Here is a 23,400-nt window from a genome sequence, read left to right as displayed (position 1 = left end):
ATCAGGAGATCACGGGGCACTTGGTCAAAAGCTTTGCTGAAGTCAAGATATACTACATCTACAGTATTCCCTCTTTCTGTCAGGGAGGTCAAAAAATGAGATCAGGTAAGTCTGTTAGGTTTTGTTCTTGACAAATCCATATGAGCTTCTATTACTGCATTGTTTTCTAGGTGCTTGCATTGTTGTTTAGTTGTTAAGTCGTGCCCGACTCTTCGTAACCCCATGGACCAGAGCACACCAGGCCCTCCTGTCTTCCACTACCTCCCGGAGTTGGGTCAAATTCATGTTGGTAGTTTTGGTGACCCTGTCCATCCGTCTTGTCCTCTGTCGTCCCCTTCTCGTCTTTCCTTCACTCTTTCCCAACATCAAGGTCTTTGCCAGGGAATCTTCTCTTCTCATGAGATTGCCAAAGTACAGTATTAAAGCCTCAGCTTCAGGATCTGTCCTTCCAGTGAGCACTCAGGGTTGATTTCTTTCAAAATAGATAGGTTTGTTTTCTTTGTAATACAGGGGACTCTCAAGAGTCTCCTCCAGCACCACAATTCAAACGTATCAATTCTACAGCGGTCAGCCTTCTTTATGGTCCAGTTCTCACTTCCATACATTGCTACTGGAAAAAGCATAGCTTTAACTATGCGGACCTTTGTCGGCAAGTTGATGTCTCTGCTTTTTAAGATGCTGTCTAGGTTTGTCATCGCTTTCCTCCCAAGAAGCAGGTGTCTTTTAATTTTGTAGCTGCTGTCACCATCTGCAGTGATCATGGAGCCCAATAAAGTAAAATATGTCACTGCCTAAAATATGTCACAACTCCGGGAGGCAGTGGAAGATAGGAGGGCCTGGCGTGCTCTGGTCCATGGGGTCACGAACGAACGTCACTGCCTCCATATCTTCCCCTTCTTTTTTAAAATTTTTTTCTTAATACAACATAAACCTACTATCACACAAAGAACTATAAAAACAATTTTAAAAAATACAAAACAATAAGATATACTTACACATGTGCCCCCATCACCTTCAGGACTAGCATTAAAGTTCATTCAATCCATTTTCACTCCAAAATGTCATTGTTTCTTCCCTCGGTGTATACCCCTTACATCTCCGAAATACATATTCCAAAAATACATTCCATATTTTCTTAATATCATTATTTTTCAACTGGCCTTATTACAATTTAATCCTTATTTTCCTTCAACAAGTGATCTTTCTTAATCACGTTCAGTAAAGCCATTAACTGAGACATTTGAATGTTCAATCCAATTATTTCAGATATTTCTTTAAAAATTAAATTCCATTCTTTCTTTTTTCACATAACCACCACATTTGTAAGTACGTCCCCTTCTCTTTTTTACACCTCCAACATAATGTTGACACACTTTTATCCATTATATTCATTTTTATTCATTTTCTTTTATCCTTACTACCTGGGAATGAAGGCCAGGTATGCTTGTTACATACAGCACTGATGTTACCTGTCTCTCATGGGTTGGAGGGAAAGTTCCATCCTATGGGGAGTGGAAGGCGGGACATCAGGAGGAGGGGCTGTACTGTATATATATGTGGAGCGTGTGTGAAGAAGCTAGAGAAGAAGCTGGAGGAGAGCTGAGAGAAGAAGCTGGTGTGGGAGTCTGTGTGTCAGACAGGGTACTACTGTGTGTCAGTCAGTACCAACCTGATAGGTTCAGGTGTCTGTATGGGAAGCCAGAACTGATAGGTTCAGGGTCTGTGCTGTAGTTAAAGGTGTTCTGTGTGAACTAAACTGGTGTATGTATGATTGAGACTAAGCCACGTTACTGTATCTTATTCACTTGATCATTTTATTTTCCCTGTGTGTTGTTTAAATAAACCTTTTTTCTTTTATTTAGTAAAAATCCATTCCTGGTCTGTGTGACTCCTTATAGGGAATGGTTGGTGGCAGCTTAGTGAAACTGTGGCATATCCCAGTAGGTCTGGGGTTGTCACATTGATTGGTGTCCAGCGTGTGGGATACGACTGGTCCAGTTGTCCAGTGGTCCAGCAAAGCCTTGGCAAGTGTGCCCAGAGCAAGGGGGGTCTAGTCAGGGACAATCTGAGAGCGCGTAGGTAATCTTCTAGGCTTACCTCACGGGGAGGTACGCTAGTGGAAGAACGTGCCACCTCAGATTGGGGACCAGATTAGGGAGCTCTGAGGCAACCTGTTTTGGCGGGAAAAAAGCTGAGGCAAAGCTGAGTGAAGTAGCAGTGATCTAGCTTGTCTGCTGAGAGGCCTAGCAGAGGGGGGTAGACTCTGGCTGGCAACAGTTGCAAGTTAGTGCTGAAGAACAGCAGCAATCTATAGAAGGCTGGTTCTGAGGCAAAAGAAAAAAGAGGAAAAAAAAGTGGTCGCTTTATTTTGAGGCTTGACTTTTGAAAGCAGCCTGTTCTGGGGGGGGATTATGCCCTTGACTCGAAGCCAAATGGCAGAAATGGGTGAAGTGAAAGAACCCCAGGTAGACCAAGGTTCTGAGGATGAATTTGGCTCAGTGCAGGATGACAGCACGGGAGAACAGAACCCAGAACTCAGGAAAATGCTCCTAGCCCAACAGCATGAACTGAGGGTGAGGGAAATGGAGGAAAGATTAGAAAAAGAAAGAATGGCGTTTGAAAGGGAAAAGGAAGAGAAACAGGAAAGGGAAAGAGAGAGACTAAGACAATTTGAAATAGAGAGAATGGAAAGAGAAGAAAGATTGGAGAGAGAGAAAATGGCATTTGAGTTACGAAAATTGGAACTGATGAACCAGAATAATAATAACAATAGGGATTCTGAGGGAGGCCAATTGTCTAAAACTGACCTGAAGAAATTCCCTGTGTACCACAAGGGAGATTGCCCTGAGGTGTTCTTTTCCCTAGTGGAAAGAGCGTTTGTGGTCTTCTCAGTAAGGGAAACTGAGAAGATGACCATTATGCGATCTTTAATCAGTGGCAGCCTGGCAGAAGTCTATGCAGAGATGCCAGAGGAGCTGCTAAAAGACTTCTCTGAGTTTAAAAAACTGGTGTTTGCCAGACATGGGATAAATGCGGAACAGCTGAGGCAAAGATTCAGGTCCCTCACAAAGAAACCAGAGCAGACTTTTACCCAAGTGGGGGCCCAACTGGTGAGGCTGCTAGAGAAATGGCTATCTCAGGAGGCAACAGAGACCTTTCAGCAGCTCAAAGACTTGATAGCGCTGGAACAGTTCTATTCAGTCCTGCATGGGGAACTGAAGTTCCAGGTGAGGGAAAGGAAACCGAAATCTGTGGCGGAGGTGGCCGAGATCGCAGATTTTATTTCCCAAATAAGAAAGCCCTTAGGTGAGGGGAAATCTGTAGGTAAACCCAAAGAAACCTACAGCAAGTACTCTCAGGGACCAGGAAAAAACCAGCAAGTGGGAGGGGCCCATGGTGAAGGGAAGCCCTCAGACATGAAACCAAGACCTCAGATTTTGGAGGGAAAACCAAAACAAGATGAGAAAGACTCAAAATACAGCAGAAAGTGTTATTTCTGTCAAGGAAAGGGCCATCTAATCTCAGAGTGTGAGAAATTAAAGCAGCTAAAAGGAAATGTGCCTCATGATTTGAGTGGAACCAAGCCAAAAGCTGTGTTCTGTGTCCAGAAAGAGCAAAGCTCCTTGTCACTGAGGGAGCCTGTTGCCGTGGCTACTCAATCTGGAACAGTGACATCTGCTGATCAGGCTGAGGAAAATGGTCCTCTTGTGGAGGTCAAGCGCTGCTTACTTGTGAGAACAGATTCACAGTTGTTTGAAACAGCAGGGGCGGACATAGGAATACTTGACCATCAGTATCGGGGGTTAAGGGATACTTGTTCCCAGGTGACCCTATGCCATCCAGATATTATTCCTAGGGAGTATATAATCCCGAATGAGAGCATAAAGGTGGCAGGGATTGAGGGACAGGTGATCTCGCTGCCAGTAGCTGAGGTACCTGTGAACTTTCAAGGCTGGAGGGGAGTTTGGCGGCTAGCGATTTCATCGACTCTGCCAGCAGCCGTGCTCGTGGGAAATGACCTGGCTGAACATGTGAAACGGGTGCTAGTGATTACACGCTCACAAGCTACCACGGGGACAGTTCAGGGGGGTACTGAAGAGCCCGAGACGGAAGCAGATGAGGGTAGTCCCGAAGCTGTGGCAGAAACCTTAACCACAGACAGCAAATTTGGCCAAGAGCAAAAGGCAGACGCCACTCTCCGAAGGTGTTTTGAAAAGGTGACAGACACCCAGCTAACAACTGAAACCCCAGCGAGATTTCACGGGGGAAAAGGGAATTTTATATAGAGAGACCCTGATGAATATCTCAAAAGGCGGAGATGGGATCAGAAGTCAGCTAGTGGTACCTGAAAAGTATCGCCCCATGATCTTACAAAGGGGGCACTCTGACATGTTTGCTGCGCACTTGGGGGTGAACAAAACACAGCAGAGAATCACACAAAATTTTTACTGGCCTGAAATAGGGAAGCAGATCAAGGAGTTCTGTAAACAATGTGATGTGTGTCAGAGGCAGGGGAATAACCGTGAAAGGACCAAAGCGAAGTTGTGCCCTTTGCCTGTGATTGACACCCCGTTCAAATGTATAGGAGTGGATATTGTGGGACCTTTGCCCAAGGCCACAAAGAGGGGGAACCGGTTCATTCTCACCATTGTGGACCATGCCACGAGGTACCCCGAAGCCATTCCCTTGACTAACATCGAAATTAACACCGTGGCAGATGCCGTGGTGGGGTATAGGTCCAGGATGGGATTTGCCTCAGAAATAATCACAGATTTGGGCCCATCGTTTACATCAAAGCTCATGAAACGGTTATGGCAAATCTATGGAATTAAACACAAGGAAACCACTGCCTATCACCCTGAAAGTAATGGGTTAACGGAGAAGTTCAATGGGACTCTGATGCGCATGATTAGGGCTTACTTGGCAGAGAATCCAAACAATTGGGACCAGAAGCTGCAATCCCTTTTGTTTGCTTACCGATCAGTGCCCCAAGCCAGTACCGGGTTCAGTCCGTTTGAACTTTTGTTTGGGAGAAAAGTAAAAGGTCTACTTGATTTAATCAAACAGAATTGGGAGCAGATCACCCAGGATGACCCACAAGATGTTGTGACGTATATAGACACTTTAATGAATGACCTGAAGAGAAACCTAGAGCTAGCAGCAGAAAACCTGCAAGCTCAGAAGGTCAGACAGAAAACCTGGTATGACCAGAAAGCCAGGGAGAGGCACTTTAACCCAGGGGAGGAAGTGCTTTGGCTTAGGCCCTGCAAAGAGAACAAACTGCAGCTCAAATGGGCAGGACCATACAGGGTCATTTCCAAGATGTCGGACCTGAACTACCTTATAGAACAGGAGGAACACCAAGCACGGAGGGTGGTACATGTGAATGCCCTGAAACCCTACTACAGAGGGGAACAGAGGGGTTTATTTGCCATAAAAGCAGCTGAGAGTGAGGAAGCTGAATTGCCCTTCTGGGAGGGTAGAGGGGAAGTGAAATACAACCCAGATGAGGTGAAGATCAGTCCTGCACTCACCCAAGACCAGCAGCAAGAACTAAAAGTGCTGCTCACTAAATATCATAAGGTTTTTTCAAATAAGCCGGGGATAGTGAAGGGAGTGATGCATCGGATCCACACAGGGGATGCACCCCCGCAAGCAGTATCCCCATACCGAGTGACGGGACCCTATAGGGACAAGGTGCGGAAGGAGCTGGACGAGATGCTTAGGGAGAACATAATCGTCCCCTCTTCTAGTCCTTGGTCCTCTCCGATAGTCCTGGTGGACAAGCCTGATGGGAGCATTAGATTTTGTGTAGATTACCGGAAATTAAACCGTGTAACCACTCCTGATGCCTACCCAATGCCCAGGCTAGACAACCTGATTGAAACCATAGGGGTTTGTCGGTTCATTTCATCGTTGGACCTAGTAAAGGGTTACTGGCAATTAAGGATTGATCCCAGGGATCAGGAAAAGACCGCATTTTGCAGCCCTTTTGGTCTCTATGAGTTTCGAGTCCTTAGTTTTGGTCTCATAAATGCACCATCCACATTCCAAAGGCTGATGGACCAGACCTTAGCAGGGCTCAGTGACTTTACTGTGGCCTACATTGACGATATAGGGATCTTCAGCAATACCTGGGAAGATCACCTGAAACACCTGGAGATAGTGCTGCAGAGGTTAAGTGCAGCAGGGCTAACAGTAAAGGCAAGCAAGTGTCAGCTGGGTAGCCCAGAAATAAAATACTTGGGTCACGTAGTAGGGGGAGGAGTGATCAAACCCCTAGAGGCCAAGATAGAAGCCGTTCGTGATTGGCCCAGACCCAACACCAAGAAAAAAGTCAAATCATTTCTTGGGTTGGTGGGCTACTACAGAAAGTTCATCCCGAGGTTTAGCGAGATTGCGGCTCCGCTGACCGATCTGACGAGGAAGAAGGCTGATGACCGCATCCCGTGGACCAGCGATTGTGAGGAGGCGTTCCAGAGGTTGAAGCAGGCGCTCATCAACTATCCAGTGCTGCGTGCTCCAGACTTCGACCGGGAGTTCATCATCTACACCGATGCGTCTAACAGCGGGGTAGGAGCAGTTCTTTGCCAGGAGGATGAGAATGGTGACCAGCATCCAGTGTCCTACCTGAGTAGGAAACTCCAGAAAGGTGAGAGACATTTGGCAACCGTGGAGAAGGAGTGCCTGGCCATAGTCTACGCGATCCAGAAGGCCAAGCCTTACATCTGGGGAAGACATTTTATTCTGTGCACTGACCATTCACCACTGCAATGGTTAAAGACAATGAAAACCCACAATAGTAAACTTATGAGGTGGGCTTTAAACCTACAAGACTATGACTTTGAAGTGAAGGTGGTCAGAGGGTCAGTGAACTGTGTTGCTGACGCCTTGTCAAGAAGACCTGAAGAATGAAGACGGCGAAAGAAACATGGACTATGTATATATATTGATGACAAAAAGTTAAATGTACCTGTTTTTTGAACTTGGTTTGTATGAATAAAGGTAACTTGATGTAATGTATATGGTAAATGTTTAAATGCCTAATTGATATGGTTAACTTAGAATGTAAGTATAAGTAAGTATGGTATTGTATGTATAACTGGTTTTGTGTGTTTTAACCAGGTTGTTTTTTTGGAGAAAAGCACTTTAGCTTTCCCCCCGCAAAACAACTTATAAAGGGGGGAGGTGTCACATACAGCACTGATGGTACCTGTCTGTCATGGGTTTGGAGGGAAAGTTCCATCCTATGGGGAGTGGAAGGCGGGACATCAGGGGGGAGGAGCTGTACTGTATATATATTTGGGGGAAGTCCATCGTAGGAGAGCTGACGTGGAGAAGTGGAGTTGGAGTCTGTGGGTCAGACTGGGTACAACTCTTCGTCAGATAGTACATACCTGATAGGTTCAGGTTTCTATCTAGGTAGCCAGAACTGATAGGTTCAGGGTCTGTGTGTTACCTTAAAGTGTTCCGTGGGAACCAATCTATTGTATGTGTATGATTGGGACTATACCAAGTTCCAGTATCCTATTTACCTGATCCTTTTATTTACCCTATTTGTTTTTTCAATAAACCTTGTTCTTTTGTTTATTAAAATCCATTCCTGGTCTGGGTGACTTGGTAGAGCGGATGGTTGGTGGCAGCATAACTACAGGGTGGGGTACTCCAGTGGGTCTGGGGTTGCTACAATTGCATGTACAGCTGGGGCTAAATCATTTAAAAATAGGTTAAAAAGTGTTGTGGCAAGAATACAGCCCTGTTTCACACCCTTGCTAATTGGAATTTCCGGGGTTAAATTCCCGTGAAGATTGTATCTAACTTGGCAGCTGGTGCGTGTGTACAGGTTTTTAATCAAGGAGAGCAGTCTGGGGTCCATGTTCATCTTGGCTAGCTTAACCCAAAGCAACTCTCTCGAGATTGAATCAAATGCTGCCTTGAGATCTAAGACAGCAAAGAGTTTATTTCCTGATTTCCCACTGTATTTAGAGGCTAAATGTGCTAATACAACACAGTGGTCGAAGATGGTCTTGCCATGACAAAACCCTATTTGTTATGGGCCTAATATGTTGGACGTTGTCAGCCAGCCTCGCTAAAAGAAATTCAGCATAAAGTTTGCCGATAACCGATAAAAGGCTAATCGGCCGATAGTTCTTGGGAAATGAAGGATTGCCTTTTTTGTATATAGGAACAATGATGGCATTGGTCCATGTCTTGGGCATTATTCCGGTGCTATTTATCGTGGTAAACAGGGCAGCTAGAGGAGGAGCCCACCAATCTGGATGGAACTTCAGTAGTTCTGGGATGACTGCATCGGGGCCAGGGGCCTGTTTGGATTTAAGTTGCAAAATCGAGGAGATAATGTCCTTAGGAGATACTGGTGGCCACTCAGGTTATTCACCGATATCAGAGTCAAGGTCAGTGGAGAGAATTGCCCTGTCACTACTAAAAAGGTTTATAAAGTATGAGAACCAGATCTGAGGAGGAATTGTTATTGGTTGATGAGGTATCCCCTGCAGGTCTCTGGAGATTAAAGCCCAAAATTTCCCGCTATTGTTGGACCTGGAAGCTTCAATCAAATGCCTCCATTGGGTCCTGGCGAGCTGGAGCTTCTTAGCCTTGACCATATCTGACAACTGGTGTTTGACGACAAAGTAATCTTTTAATAGGCCGGGCTTATTTTGGCTCCTATAACAATGGAAAATGGAGCGTAGGGTGGATTTCAAGCGAAGACATTCTTTGTTGTGCCAAGGATTATTGTTGGAATTGCTCTTGGGAACCATGGGTGAGGAGGGGTTGAGGAGGGAAATAAGATTAATAAGATTATCATAAGAGAGGATGACTTCCTTGGGGTTCAAAGAAAACATAAAGGTAAAACGTTAATTCTCAAGTGCTTGCTCAGTGGTTATTAGCTGGGTTTTCATAGCAAGATTGCATGACCAGTTTAATCTGGGAATAGACCCAGCAGGCATATGTACTATTTCGCGGACTGAGTTATCATCGGGGGATGATGGATTATTAAATATAAAAACCATGGGGAAGTTGTCACTCTCGGAACAATTATCAATATTAAAGTGCTTTAAGTTATCTGTAAAGGATGGGGGAATTAAAATGTGATTTAAAACACTGCAGCCTCGGGTTGATGCGAAAGTAATTTCCCCTGGGGAGTCCCCGACAGAGGAGCCATTTAGCACTAGTTTGTTGAATTGGATACAGAACTTAGTAAATTGGATGCTGGCCTGGTTGATGTGAGCATCTTTAGAGATCTTGCCAGACCTAAAAAGCCAGGGGAGAGGAACATTAGGGTCTAGATTCAAGGCTTCCAAGAGGTCCCAGTCATCTTTGCCAATTCTAGCATTGAAGTCTCCAAGTAGAATAATGTCTGTCGTGGGGAAGAGGTGTTCAAGATGCTCAAGGTATGTAGTCAGACACTCCCCAAGGAGGCATAGTGAGGCTGTGTCGGGAGAGGGGAGAAGGTAAACGTTAACGACAATAAACACAAAACTATGACTAAATTTAAATTTAGATTGCTGAGAAACTAATAGGAAGAGGCCTGCTTGGAACCGGCCACGTGTATTACTTTTGAATCCGGGCAGGGAGTACACTAAAAAGCCCTCTAGGTGGATCAGGGAGTCCGTCCAAGTTTCCTGGAAGAAAATGATTTCAAATTGTTGAAGGTAAGAGCAGAGGTCAAGGTCCCGATTCTTGGCTGCCCAGCCAGCTATATTCCAGGATAACAGTTTCACTGCTGAAGGCTGGGGCTATGTTGACCATCAGTTGATTTCAGTCAGCTGATCAAGTGAACTGTTTGGGTCAAAATGGATGCAGCCATTGTTGAGGCTGGAACCACTGGGTACATCAGGGGAAGGGTACGTAGGGTTGACCACTCTGGGCTGCATAGAGTTGATCATCCCCGAGTCCAGTAGGGGGTGGATCTCTGCTTCAGCCCCCATCGGATGTTCAGGGAGTCTGGCTGAGTTTTGAATTGCCATGGGACATGTTGTCAAGTCGTCTCCGAATCTTTGTAGCACGCTAGCAATTTAGAAGATCTAAAGTGGTTTTTGTTGCTGCCCCTTGTACAATGTTACGAGCCTCCAACCATAGTTCTTCAGGCACTCTGTCCACCAAATCGAGTTCTTTAAATCTGTTCTTTTTTTCCATTGTGTATTCATAAGGGATTTGGTTTAGATTATACCTGACTAGCCCAGTGATTTTTCATGTCCGTCTATAAACAAAAGTTTCCTTTAATATCTCCAGTTTTCTTGAACAGATCTCTGGTTTATCCCTTTCTCTTATTTTCCTCTATTTCTTTGCACTGTTCATTTAAGAAGGCCCTCTTGTCTCTCCTTGCTATTCTTTGGAAGTCTTCAGCCAGCTCCTTCAATATCCTTGGATGCAGTTCATCTGGCCCTGGGGATTTGAACTCCTGCGAGCAAGTAAGGTCTTTGTTTTTTACATTGCACTCCTCTTTGATCTCTTTTGTTCTCTCCATCAGGTGATGAAGAGGACAATGGGAATTCTATGGAGCCAGTCATTCTTTCATTGAAAACAAAACCCAAGTGTGGAGCACCAAAGAAATTCTACCTATTTAAAAGGAGGAAAAGGGAAGAAGGGAAGCCAGAAATAAAGAAAACTCCAGCTTCTGCTGCTATTAATGTTGATGCACTTCTGATCAAATGAAAAAATCAAGAAGAAGAAGAAAGGACATACGTTCATAGAAAAAGGAAAAAGCATCACGATGCACAGTGATTGTACATCACGTGAAAAACCCCTGAGAGTCGAGAGACACTACAAGTGCCAAACGTGTGGAAAGAGTTACACTCAGAGAAGTAGCCTCCATTCCCATCAAAGAACTCACACTGGGGAGAAACCATATAAATGCATGGAATGTGGAAAGAGCTTCAGTCGGAGAGATGAACTGAGTTCCCATCAAAGAACTCATACTGGGGAGAAACCATATAAATGCATGGAATGTGGGAAGAGCTTCAGTGTGAGAGGTAACCTGAGTTCCCATCAAAGAACGCACACTGGGGAAAAACCATTTAAATGCATGGAATGTGGAAAGAGCTTCAGTCAAAGAGGTCACCTGAGTTCCCATCAAAGAACTCACACTGGGGAGAAACCATATGAATGCATGGAATGTGGAAAGAGCTTCAGTCGGAGAGATGAATTGAGTTCCCATCAAAGAACTCACACTGGGGAGAAACCATATGAATGCATGGAATGTGGAAAGAGGTTCGGTCGGAGAGATGAATTGAGTTCCCATCAAAGAACTCATACTGGGGAGAAACCATATAAATGCATGGAATGTGGAAAGAGCTTCAGTCAAAGAGGTCACCTGAGTTCCCATCAAAGAACTCACACTGGGGAGAAACCATATAAATGCATGGAATGTGGAAAGAGCTTCAGCGAGAGAGGTCACCTGAGTTCCCATCAAAGAACTCACACTGGGGAGAAACCATATAAATGCATGGAATGTGGAAAGAGTTTCACTCGTAGCACTAAGTTGAGTTTACATCTAAAAATTCACACAGGGGAGAAACCATATAAATGCATGGAATGTGGAAAGAGCTTCAGTCGGAGTGATGAATTGAGTTCACATCAAAGAACTCACACAGGGGAGAAACCATATAAATGCATGGAATGTGGAAAGAGCTTCAGTGAGAGAGCTAACCTGAGTGCCCATAAAAGAACTCACACTGGGGAGAAACCATATAAATGCATGGAATGTGGGAAGAGCTTCAGTCACAGCAGTACCCTGAGTTCCCATCAAAGAAGTCACACTGGGGAGAAACCATATAAATGCATGGAATGTGGAAAGAACTTCACTCGTAGCAATCAGCTGAGTTTACATCTAAGAATTCACATAGGGGAGAAACCATATAAATGCATGGAATGTGGAAAGAGCTTCAGTCGGAGACTTCAGTTGACTTTCCATGAACGAACTCACACTGGGGAGAAACCATATAAATGCATGGAATGCGGAAAGAGCTTCAGTCAGAGCAGTGGCCTCAGTTCCCATCAAAGAATTCACACTGGGGAGAAACCATATAAATGCATGGAATGTGGAAAGAGCTTCAGTCACAGCAGTCAGATGAATTCACATCTAAGAATTCACACCGGGGAGAAAACTTATGAATGCATGGAATGTGGAAAGAGCTTCATTTGGAGAAATCAATTGAGTTCACATCAAAGGACTCACAATGGGGAGAAATCATAGAAATTTATGGAATGTGGAAAGAGCTTCAGTCTGAGCAATAGCCTTACTTTACATCAAAGAAGTCACGTGGAATGGAAAGCATAGAAGTGCATGGAATGGGGAAAAGGTCTCAGTGTCAGCAGTCTCCTTTGCTTGCATCACAGACATCACACTTGGGAAAAACCATAGAAATGCATGGAATGTGGGGAGAGCTTCAAAGTCATAAAAGTTGTTGACATCGAAAAATTCACAGAAGGAGCACAACAATCCAGGGAATGTATGTGTGTCAAATGAAACAGATTCACACAGAGGGGAGAAACCATATGAATACTTGGTGTGATGCTGACGTCTCCCTTAGCAGCATATGGCATTCGGGCAGAGTTCCACAGGCAACAAATCTACCGCTTTCTACTGAGTCAAGTCCTCAAACCTCAGCAGTGCATAGCATATGTCCCTTGAAGAAGCCTGACCCTTAAAGAACACTTTACTCAATACTTTTCAAGTACTTCAACATGGGCTTTGTGATTCTATAGAACCCACAACAGCTCACTTAAAGAGGATTTCTCTATGGTAGCTAATAAATGACCTTTTCCACTCTTCTGGATTTAGCCAAACCTTGCTGGTCCCAGACACTAGTCCTCAGTTAGAATTTTTATAATTATTTGTTATTAAGAAAATATAGTTTCATAGAAACACATTGTTTGCTTAAGCATTAGCATAAAGACATGTTCATGGAGTTGCATTAGTTAAATAAAACAACTACTTCCCATGAAATTAAGAAATACTACAAAGCTCAACTAAGGGGAGCTAACACCACCTCCTTCGTTTTTACCGTGCTACGTTCTGTACCATTCAATCCATCCTGAACTTCTCTTAGGAAAAAAGTGCTCTCTCACCTAACCCATCGTTCATTTTTCTACATTCCTTGGACCTCCTCCTTCATGGCTGTAAATCAATTAACTCAAGAGAAGCGTAAGTGCTCCCTCTGCCTCAGCCGCAAGTGTGTTATCTCCGTTCCAATTAGTCAGGATTTTTTTCGGTCTTCTGCCCTGGGGCCTCTTCGACCTTGCCTCTCATCAGGATTCACTCTCTACCAGCCTGGCTGTAAATTAAGGAAATGAGCCTCTCAGCCTTTTCCACATTCCCATGCCTTGCTTTCACTTTGAGACCTAACTGACTCCATTTTCTACAAGTCCCATTCTCCTTCAATATCATCACACTTGGATTGTGGAAGGATCTGCTCCTACAGTCGTGGCCTTTATAGGGAAGAACACATCCAAGGCCAAAACTACTTCAGCTATGTGGAGTGCAGAAAGAGCCCACCCCACCGTTCCAGAGGCAACCTTATTGAAACGTGAGAGAAGCAACTCTTTGAAGCTGTCTGCTAGAAGAACAGCGTTGTGACTTTTCTTCTTTCAGGAGTAGCAAAATTAATCTCAATGGGCAAAATTAAATATTTTGTTAGAGAGCTGCCTTTTTCTGGTGAGGATTTTATTGGGAATGACATTTGGATTGAAATTTAATTATTCTGACAGAAAGTAATTCTTGAAGATGTTACACAATGCAGCCTGTCAGTGTGTGAGTATTTGAGCATTTATAGGCTATTTAGAATACAATCTGTAACCTGTCTGTTTGTGGTGGTTTTTTTAATGTTGGGAAATGCTTTTTTAGAAGTTAATAGTGTCCTTTTCTTAACCTTAGGTTGTGAATTTTTCTGTTTTATGCTTTAAGATTTGTAGTAAGAATTAGTAAGAATTAGACTGGAGGTTGGATGCCTGCCATTTCAATAAAGCCTTCACATCAACATCCTTGTTCACTTTCTGGACAAAGTATATTGTATTTGCTATGAACAGTGAAAAGGAGGGACAATTATTTTAATTAGCCATATTAATCAATAAATGGATAACTAGCCATATTAATCAAGTCAGGAAATTAACTACGATCTTGAAAAAAGGTTCTTACCCAGAAATCAACACCAGATCATAAAATGGACTGCTTAAAATGTGTAGTGCCTTAGATTGGAAAGGCCAGTGTTGGAGTCAGTAAAGGGGAAATAAAAGGATGCCTGCGATGGAGACAAGGGGTGACGAGAGCAGAAAAGGCCACCGTTTGGGGCAGATGGTGATTTTGTCCAGGCTGGCCTTGAGTGGAATCATAGCATTCCGCGATCATTGTCTCCAATAAAATTGCCCATATTGCAGAACAGCTCTGAGGCTGACTGGTGGATCTTGGATTATTTGAGATTAATTGGTTGTGACCTTCTTTGAAGGTTTAGCCACTTCTATAATCAGTGGCAGGTTAGAAATATGAGTCACAATCTGTGCCCAAGTGGCGAAGGGATCCTTACCTGGAGACGTCTCATTTCGAGAAATCTCCAGCATTTTTTCCTTTTGGAGGCCTTAGCCTGGATCCACAAGATCTCATTCCCCATCCAGCACAGGCTGCCACCCTCTTCCACGATCTGCTTTTCCACTGACCAGGATCACCTAAGACAGTAAACTGAAAGCAGGAATAATAAATAGCATTTAATATGTCTAAGTGGTTGAATTTCATGGAAAGGGCAGTATTAAAAGCACAGACAGAAACATTTCGATCTGGTAGATAGTATGTCGATTTTCTACAGAAAGGTTTGCGACAGTATTAGTGACCACCTATGTTCCAGGATACTAGTTTAACAGGAGTATATAGGGGCGGGTTTTCATTTGTCATTGAGTCATACTAATCTTCTTGATCTGCTTGTCGGTTTTCACCGTGAACCCCACACACCCCGTGGGATTAAAAGACCATGGTGTGGCAGCACTTTACTGGCTGGGGACTGCCCAGATTAAGGAGGGCAGTAGCTACCTATTGAGGTGCAATGCCGTCTCCCATCATCAGAAGTAGCCCCTGGTGTCACGCTCTACGCCAATAGAGAAAAGACTTATAACCGGTAACTGCTACTTCCCATGTCATGTTGATGCTGTATGCAAAGCTGGCGTGTCCTCTCCAGAGCACGAGGCCTGGGTAAAATTAGATGGAGGATAGGCTGTTACCCAAGCAGCTAATTCCCCCTCTGCACGTCACTGAAATAGTCCAAGGGAAAGGCAAGAGCCACTACAACTGGTTCCAGCAACACTGCATGAGTTCCCACAATGACATGAACTGCCTCTGAGACTCCGGCTCCAGATTTTGCCTCGAGGTCAACTCCTGAAGCCTTTTCCATAGGTGGATATAGCCACAAGGTAGTGGAGGTTTGGAATTGGAGTTTTCCTTCTCCTAGATGGGCTGCCTTCCAGGTCTGATCAGCCCCACCTACCCTGGAGGTCTTTAACTAATAAGAGTCCCACTTTTAAAGGTACAGTATATCATAGAAGTGAATACACCCCTCACATTTCATAAACATTTCTCTCTCTCTCTCTCTCTCTCTCTCTCTCTTTGGCTATTCCATCTTGGTAATCCTCTCTTTAAATTAATTGTTTTAAATTGAAATTTGTAATTTTATGATTTTATATATTTTTATACTGTTTTGTTTTATTTTGTAAGCCGCCCCGAGTAGACATGGTCTAGAGGGGTGGGGGAAAAATCAAATAAATAAATAAACAAACAAACAAACAAACAAACAAACAAACATTTTTAGTATATCTTTTTATGTGACAACACTGAAGAAATGACACTTGGCTACGATGTAAAGCAGTGAGTATACAGATTGTATAACAGTGTAAATGTGTTGGCGCCTCTAAATAACGCAACACACAGCTATTAATGTCTAAACCGCTGGCAAGAAATGTGAGTACACCCCTAAGTGACAATGTCCAAATTGAGCCCAAGTAGCCATTTTCCCTCCCTGGTGTCATGAGACCCTTTAGTGTCACAAGTGTCAGGTTTGTAGGGGGAGCAGGTATTATTGCTCTCACACATCTCTGTGCAGATGACATGATTTTACAACACCAGTTGGTCTGTGTAGGCAACTGAGAAAATTCAGAACATATTGCCAGCTTAACAATTTAGTAATTAATAACAGTACACCAAAGGTTGTTGTCTTTGGTAAGAAAAGACTGGAACCTATAATTATCTTGGCAGTTTTCTCTGCAACAGGATCTTGTTCCCAACAGATAAAGGGGAATGAAATGAAATATTTACTAGCAGCTAACTCTCTGAATAAACTACTTAATTATAAATACCCCAGTTCCCTCCAACCAATTATAAAAGTGTTTAAGGGACACTCATCTTTGGTGCGGAAATATAGGACCTGGGTATTAGTAAGAGCATTGAAAGAGTCAGAGCAAATTTATAAGGGGAATCTTGGGCTTGCTAAGAGTGTTTGACCTCAGAGCTGAAACAGATATGGTGGCCTTACCCTCAGGGAATCTATGAAATGGCTAGCGAGCGCTAAAACCATTTTTCAGGTAGAAAAATACATGCTGTTTCCAATGAAAAAAGATCTTTGTGAGGTTTTTACCCACCTCCGTTTTGAGCTAATGGAGACAAGGATGCTAGAAGGCTGATATCAGGGCATTCCCATGCAGGATAGATTGTGTATTTGTGGGACAGCAAAAGTTGAAGATCTGGCACATTATCTATTACCTTGTCAGTTAAATGGTAACATCAGAAAACTTTATGTCACACCCTATCTGGAGCGTTTGGGGATTTGGGCTGATGAGAGGAATTTGATTTATTTACTGCAAGGGGAAACCCCCCATTTAACTCAAAAAGTGGCAATTTTTGCTGTAGAAGCAGCAATCCTGAGGAAACAAGAAGTCGGTAAGGGGCCTACAAGGTAAGGATACTCACTTTTTCTCTGTTATCACGTGATTTGTTTATAGAATTCTTGGTGAATGCTATCGGGAGAGGCAACTCAATTTCTTAGTTAATGAAATATAGGATGGTGGCCAAAGTGTTAGGTCTGTGATTAACTGATCTGCTCATTCTGCTTTGTTTTAAAAAAGGACCTATCTAAGCTTAAGTATCGTTTAAAAGCTCATTTGGAAGAAACTGGGGAAATAAAGGGTCTATAAATAAACTTCATGGATTGCTGCCTTGTCGTAGGGAAGGGGCTTGAGTAATTCAGAGAAACTATGGGCTATGCTGTTCAGGGACACCCAAGATGGACAGGTCATAGTGGAGAGTTCCAACTAGATGCAATCCACCTGGAGCAGGAACTGGCAAGCCACTCCAGTATCTTTGCCAAGAAAACCCCATGATCAGGGAAAAAAGGCTAAAAGATATGACGCTGGAAGATGGGACCCTCAGGTCGGAAGGCGTCCAACATGCTACTGAGGAAGAGCGAAGGACAAGTACAAGTAGCTCCAGAGCTAATGGATGTGCCTGGAAGTGAAAGGAAAGTCCAATGCTGCAAAGAAAAATAATGCATAGGAACCTGGAATGTAAGATCTAGGAAGCTTGGGAAGCTCGGTATGATCAAACAGGAGATAGCAAGAATAAGCATTGACATCCTGGGCGTCAGTGACCTAAAATGGACAGGTATGGGTGAATTCAACTCAGATGATTATCTTATCTACTATTGTGGGCAAGAATCCCGTAGAAGGAATGGAGTAGCCCTCATAGTCAACAAAAGACTGTGAAAAGCTGTAATGGGATATAATCTCAAATATGATAGAACGATGTCAATACGAATCCAAGGCAGACCTTTCAACATCACAGTCATCCAAGTTTATGCACCAACGACCAATGCTGAGGAGACTGAAATTGACCAATTCTATGAAGACCTACAACACTTTCTAGAACTGACACCATAGGAAAAGGTTCTTGTCATTCTAGGGGATTGGAATGCTAAAGTAGCGAGCCAAGAGATAAAAGGAACAACAGGGAAGTTTGGCCTTGGAGTTCAGAACGAAGCAGGACAAAGGCTAATAGAGTTTTGTCAAGAGAACAAGCTAGTCATCACAAACTCTCTTTTCCAACAACACAAGAGGTGACTCTACACATGGAAATCACCGGATGGGCAATACCGTAATCAGATTGATTATATTCTCTGCAGCCAAAGATGGAGAAGCTCTATACAGTCAGCAAAAACAAGACCTGGAGCTGATTGTGGCTCTGATCATCAGCTTCTCATAGCAAAATTCAAGGTTAAACTGAAGAGAGTAGGAAAAACCACAGGGCTAGTCAGGTATAATCTAAACCAAATCCCCTATGAATACACAGTGGTAGTGAAGAACAGATTTAAGGAACTGGATTTGGCGGACAGAGTGCCTGAAGAACTTTGGATAGAGGCTCGTAACATTGTACAGGAGGCAGCAACAAAAACCATCTCAAAGAAAAGGAAATGCAAGAAAGCAAAGTGGCTGTCCAACGAAGCTCTACAAATAGCAGAGAAGAGAAGGGAAACAAATTCAAGGGAGACAGGGAAAGTTACAGAAAATTGAATGCAGACTTCCAAAGAATAGCAAGGAGAGACAAGAGGGCCTTCTTAAACAAACAATGCAAAGAAATAGAGGAAAAGAATAGAAAAGGAAAGACCAGAGATCTGTTCAAGAAAATTGGAGATATTAAAGGAACATTTTGTGCAAAGATGAACATGATAAAGGACAAAAATGGGAGAGACCTCACAGAAGCAGAAGACATCAAGAGGAGGTGGCAAGAATACACAGAGGAACTATACCAGAAAGATTTGGATATCCCGGACAACCCAGATAGTGTGGATGCTGACCTTGAGCGAGACATCCTGGAGCGTGAAGTCAAGTGGGCCTTAGAAAGCTTGTTTAACAACAAGGCCAGTAGAGGTGATGGCATTTCAGTGAAACTATTTAAAATCTTAAAAGATTACGCTGTTAAGGGGCTACATTCAATATGCCAGCAAGTTTGGAAAACTCATCAGTGGCCAGAGGACTGGAAAAGATCAGTCTACATACCAAACCCAAAGAAGGGCAGTGTCAAAGAATGCTCCAACTGCCGTACAATTGCACTCATTTCCCACACTAGCAAGGTTATGCTCAAAATCCTCCAAGGTAGGCTTCAACAGTATGTGGACCGAGAACTCCCAGTAGTGCAAGCTGGATTTTGAAGGGGCAGAGGAACTCAAGACCAAATTGCTAACATGCGCTGGATTATGGAGAAAGCCAGAGAGTTCCAGAAAAACATCTACTTCTGCTTCATTGACTATGCAAAAGCCTTTGACTGTGTGGACCACAGCAAACTATGGCAAGTCCTTAAAGAAATGGGAGTGCCTGACCACCTTATCTATCTCCTGAGAAATCTATACGTGGGACAGGAAGCAACAGTTAGAAATGGATACGGAAACATTGATTGGTACAAAATTGGGAAAGGAGCACGAGAAGGCTGTATATTGTCTCCCTGCTTCTTTAACTTATATGCAAAATACATCATGCAAAAGGCTGGACTGGATGAATCCCAAGACAAAATTAAGATTGCCAGAAGAAATATCAACAACTTCAGATATGCAGATTATACCACTCTGATGGCAGAAAGTTAAGAGAAATTAAAGAACCTCTTAATGAGGGTGAAAGAGGCAAACACAAAAAATGGTCTGAAGCTCTACATCAAAAAAACTAAGGTAATGGCCACTGGTCCCATCACCTCCTAGGAAATAGAAGGGGAAGATATGGATGTAGTGACAGATTTTACTTTCTTAGTTCCCATGATCACTGTAGATGGTGACAGCAGCCCCGAAATTAAAATACATCTTCTTCTTGGGAGGAAAGCGATGACAAACCTCGACAGCATCTAAAAAGCAGAGACATCACCTTGCCAACAAAAGCCTGAATAATCAAAGCTATGGTTTTTCCTGTAGTGATGTACGGAAGTGAGAGCTGGACCATAAAGAAAGCTGACCACCGAAGAATTGATGCTTTTGAACTGTGGTGCCGGAGGAGGCTCTTGAGAGTCCCCTGGACTGCAAGGAAAACAAACCGATCCATTCTATAGGAAATCAAGCCTGAGTGCTCACTGGAAGGACAGATCCTGAAGCTGAGGCTCCTAACCCTGATGTTAGGAAAGTGTGAGGGCAAGAGGAGAAGGGGACGACAGAGGATGAGATGGTTGGACAGTGTCATCGAAGCGACCAACATGAATTTGTCCTAGCTCCGGGAGGCAGTGGAAGACAGGACAGCCTGGCGTGCTCTGATCCATGGGGTCACGAAGAGTCAGACACGACTAAACAACAACAACATAAATAAACCGGCATAAATAAAAAATTATGTTGTTATAGAGGAGAAAAAAGAACAAATGATAAATTGATACTAGAAGTCAAAAATAAATTAAAGGATATAGGAACATCAAGTTATCCTACCAATATCGACAAGAACGGCTGAATATGAGGAGTAATTTGTAAGGATAATAGAAGAGCCATTTTTAAAAATAGATTATTTTATCCATCTGAAAACTAGGGTTGGGTCTTCTTAATATAACATTTTATTATTTAGCCAACGAAAAAAAGATTTCTTCCAGATATTATACCTTCCCCTAATATTGGTCCTGAGGGGCAGGAATGAAGAGGCTCTCGTTCGCCCCCCCCCCACGTGGGTCTCCCCTCTCCCGTTTCTGCCTCCTTTGAGGCTCCGCCCCTTCCGCTCCTCACCCCCCCCCCCCCGCCCTTCTTTCCATTCTGGAAAAGAGGAAAACCGAGAGCTCCCAAAGGAGGGAAAGGCGGAGCTGCTCCCAGCGCTGCGTCCAAGGGGAACCGGAGGTGGGAAGCTGGGCTCCGGCCTCCTCCTGCCCCCCCACCTCTAGGATCCCTGGAGAAGGCTGGCTGCTTTGCAAGGGGGGAGGGGCGATTTCCTCGCGCATTTTCCCGCCAGAGGACCAGGCAGGAGGTAAGTGATCAGGTTGGAGTGTGCGATGGGGGCTGAAGGTCCGGGACAGGAAGGGGGGCTAAGGGGTTGCAGAGATACTCTTAAGAAACAAAGCACCCCCCCCCCAATTTCTCCTTCGTCTAGGCACCGACCCCAGCCTCAACCTCCCCGTTTTGCACAGGTTTGGAACAATTATTTTAAGGCCCCCTTTCCTGGGGGGTGCAGGGAGGGAGGGAGGGGGCTGCGACGGGGCTCCCTCCCTCCCAACCCCATGCCTGGCCTGCCATCTTGAGCCCCTTCTGGATCCCCCTCCCCCTTAAGAAGCACTTGGTTCAGTGGCTCTGGATCCAGGAAGAGGGAAGGGCCCACCAGATCTCCCTCCTGACCAGATATAAGGTTGGGGATCCGGTCTAGGAAGGGGGTTGGGGTGAGTGGATGGGTGGAAGGATTTGAACCCTCCCTCTCTGTGCGTGTGTGTGTTGAAGGGGTGCTTTCTGGTGCCATGGCGGGAAAAGCCTTGTTTTCTGGGGTTTTATGGATCACTTTTTACCAATCCCATCTGCCAATTCTTGGCTTTCTCTGTGAAAAGGCCAGAATTGGCCACCAGAGGAGGCCAGAGAGGCTCTCCCGGCGTGGTCACTGCAAAGCCAGGCATGAACTCAGCCTCCGCCTCCTCCCCCAGTGGATCGAGGGGAGTTGGTGGGTTCCCTTCTTCTACCTCTGTGGCGGTGCCTGATCTGGGTGGGCAGAAAGCCCCCCCACGCTGTTGCCCCCCCAAAGGACTTGAGCTCCCTGCTTTTTTTTTCCCACGGAGGGGGGGGAGCTGAAATGCTTGGCAGACCCTGTTGGTGGGGGAAGAAAAAGGAGACTCTCAGACCCCCCCACGTAGTCCTCCCCTCGCCTGTCTGTGCACTCTGCCCCCCCACGCGTTGAGGCTCCGCCCCTTCCACTCCTCACCCCCTCCTGCCCCTCTTTCCAGTCGCCTCTAGGAATCCATCTCTCTTGCCTGGCGTGCTTTCCCTCTAGGAATATGTATCTCTGTGATTTCTTTCTTGTCTCGGACGCTCACTCTCTAGGAATCTTCTCTCTCTCTGTTCAAACAACCAGAACGTCTGTAATCTAAGAGAGCTCCCCTCTAGGAGTCCGTCTCACGTTACAGTGGTCCCCAAGGTTGAGGCTCCGCCCTTTCCGCTCCTTCCTCTTCCTCCCCCCACCCCTATTTCCGTTCAGGAAAAGAGGAAAAACCGGGAGCTCTCAAAAGGGGGGGGAGAAGAGGAGCCCCTCCCAGGGGTGGGTCGAGGCGAACCGGAACTGGGAAGCTGAGAGTCCGGCCTCCTCCTGCCCCCCTACCTCTAGGATCCCCGGGGAAAGGCCGCTTTGCAAGGGGGGACGGGAGGGGCTTCCTCGCTATTTTCCCGCCAGAGGACCTGCAAGCAGGTGAGCAATCCGGGGTGGGGGGCGCAGGGCCGGAACAAGAGGGCGGGCTAAGGAGTTGCAGAAATAGGTTTAAGAAACACCCCCCCCCCGAGGCCCTGCAGTCCGGATTGGGCCCCTCCTCCCGCTCGGTCTGCAAAGCGGGAAGGCCTTGCAAAGGGGGGGAGGGGAGGCGCCTATTTTGTTTTCCTCCCGATCCTCCTCCTCTTCCTGCTAGAGGGGGGCTGAATTTGGAGGGGAGACAGATAGGAAGTCTGGGAGCGGTCTCGATCCCGCCCTCCGCCTGAGTAACACACCTGGACCCTTTGTCTATGTGTGTCAATGGCTCCTCCTCCACTTCCCTTTGAGGAGCCCCCCCTCGTTCCCCAGATCCTGCAGGCTGCATTTTGGGTGTGTGTAGCGGGGGGGGGGGAAGAGGGAGCTCTTTCCCCTTATGCTCTTTCTCTGCCCCCCCCAAATGCTCCGTACAACACCTCCGCCTCATCCCCCCTTTTGCCAAGGCTTGGAAAAGGTACTTTAAGGCCCCCTGTCCAGGGGGAGTGCAGGGAGGGAGGGAGGGGGCTGCAAAAGAGGGACATGGGGGTCCCAGACATGGTGCTGTGGGGGAGAAGAGGGGGTTTGCACTGGCTGTGAGGGGCTCCCTCCCAACCTCATGCCTGCCTTTCCCTCCTGAACCTCTTCGGGATCCCCCTCCCCCTTAAGGAGCACTAGGTTCCGTGGCTCTGGATCCAGGAGAGGGAAGGGCCGACCAGATCCCCCTCCCGACCAGATCCCAGGCTGGGGATCCACTACAGGAAGGTCTTTGGGGTGGGTGGAGGGATTTCCTCCTCCCTCTACCCCCCTTTCTCTCTGTGTTGGCGGCATTGCTGGAAAAGCCTTTGTTTTATCCAGAGAGGAAAGCAGGTCTCCCGTAGCCGAGGGGCAGAAAGGCCACAGAGTTGGGCGGGACTTGACATGTTCTTCTCTCCCCCCCCCCCCCCGCAGAGGACTGAGCGGGTGTGAAACCTCCATCTTCTTCCC

The 23,400-nt window shown here is 45.4% G+C and overlaps 1 protein-coding gene across 14 annotated transcripts in view; it reads left to right on the top strand.

Moving 5' to 3' along the window:
* Positions 1-23,400, top strand: part of LOC110071083 (uncharacterized) — a 52,644-nt gene that overhangs the window by 5,735 nt on the left and 23,509 nt on the right. For 8 of the 14 annotated variants that reach the window (XM_078386989.1, XM_078386994.1, XM_078386990.1 and 5 more), the window contains one exon: positions 10,493-18,442. In XM_078386989.1, coding sequence (XP_078243115.1) covers positions 10,736-12,217 — 1,482 coding nt within the window. In that variant the 5' untranslated portion in view covers positions 10,493-10,735 and the 3' untranslated portion in view covers positions 12,218-18,442. Of the gene's footprint in view, positions 1-10,492; positions 18,443-20,756; positions 20,968-22,160; positions 22,384-22,864; positions 22,892-23,400 lie in introns of those variants that run through there. The other 6 variants (XM_072987142.2, XM_072987143.2, XM_078386995.1 and 3 more) reach the window with 5 other exon arrangements.

Source organism: Pogona vitticeps, chromosome 2 (assembly GCF_051106095.1).
Source record: "Pogona vitticeps strain Pit_001003342236 chromosome 2, PviZW2.1, whole genome shotgun sequence".
NCBI lineage: Eukaryota > Metazoa > Chordata > Lepidosauria > Squamata > Agamidae > Pogona > Pogona vitticeps.
This window is presented reverse-complemented; position numbering and strand designations above follow the sequence as displayed.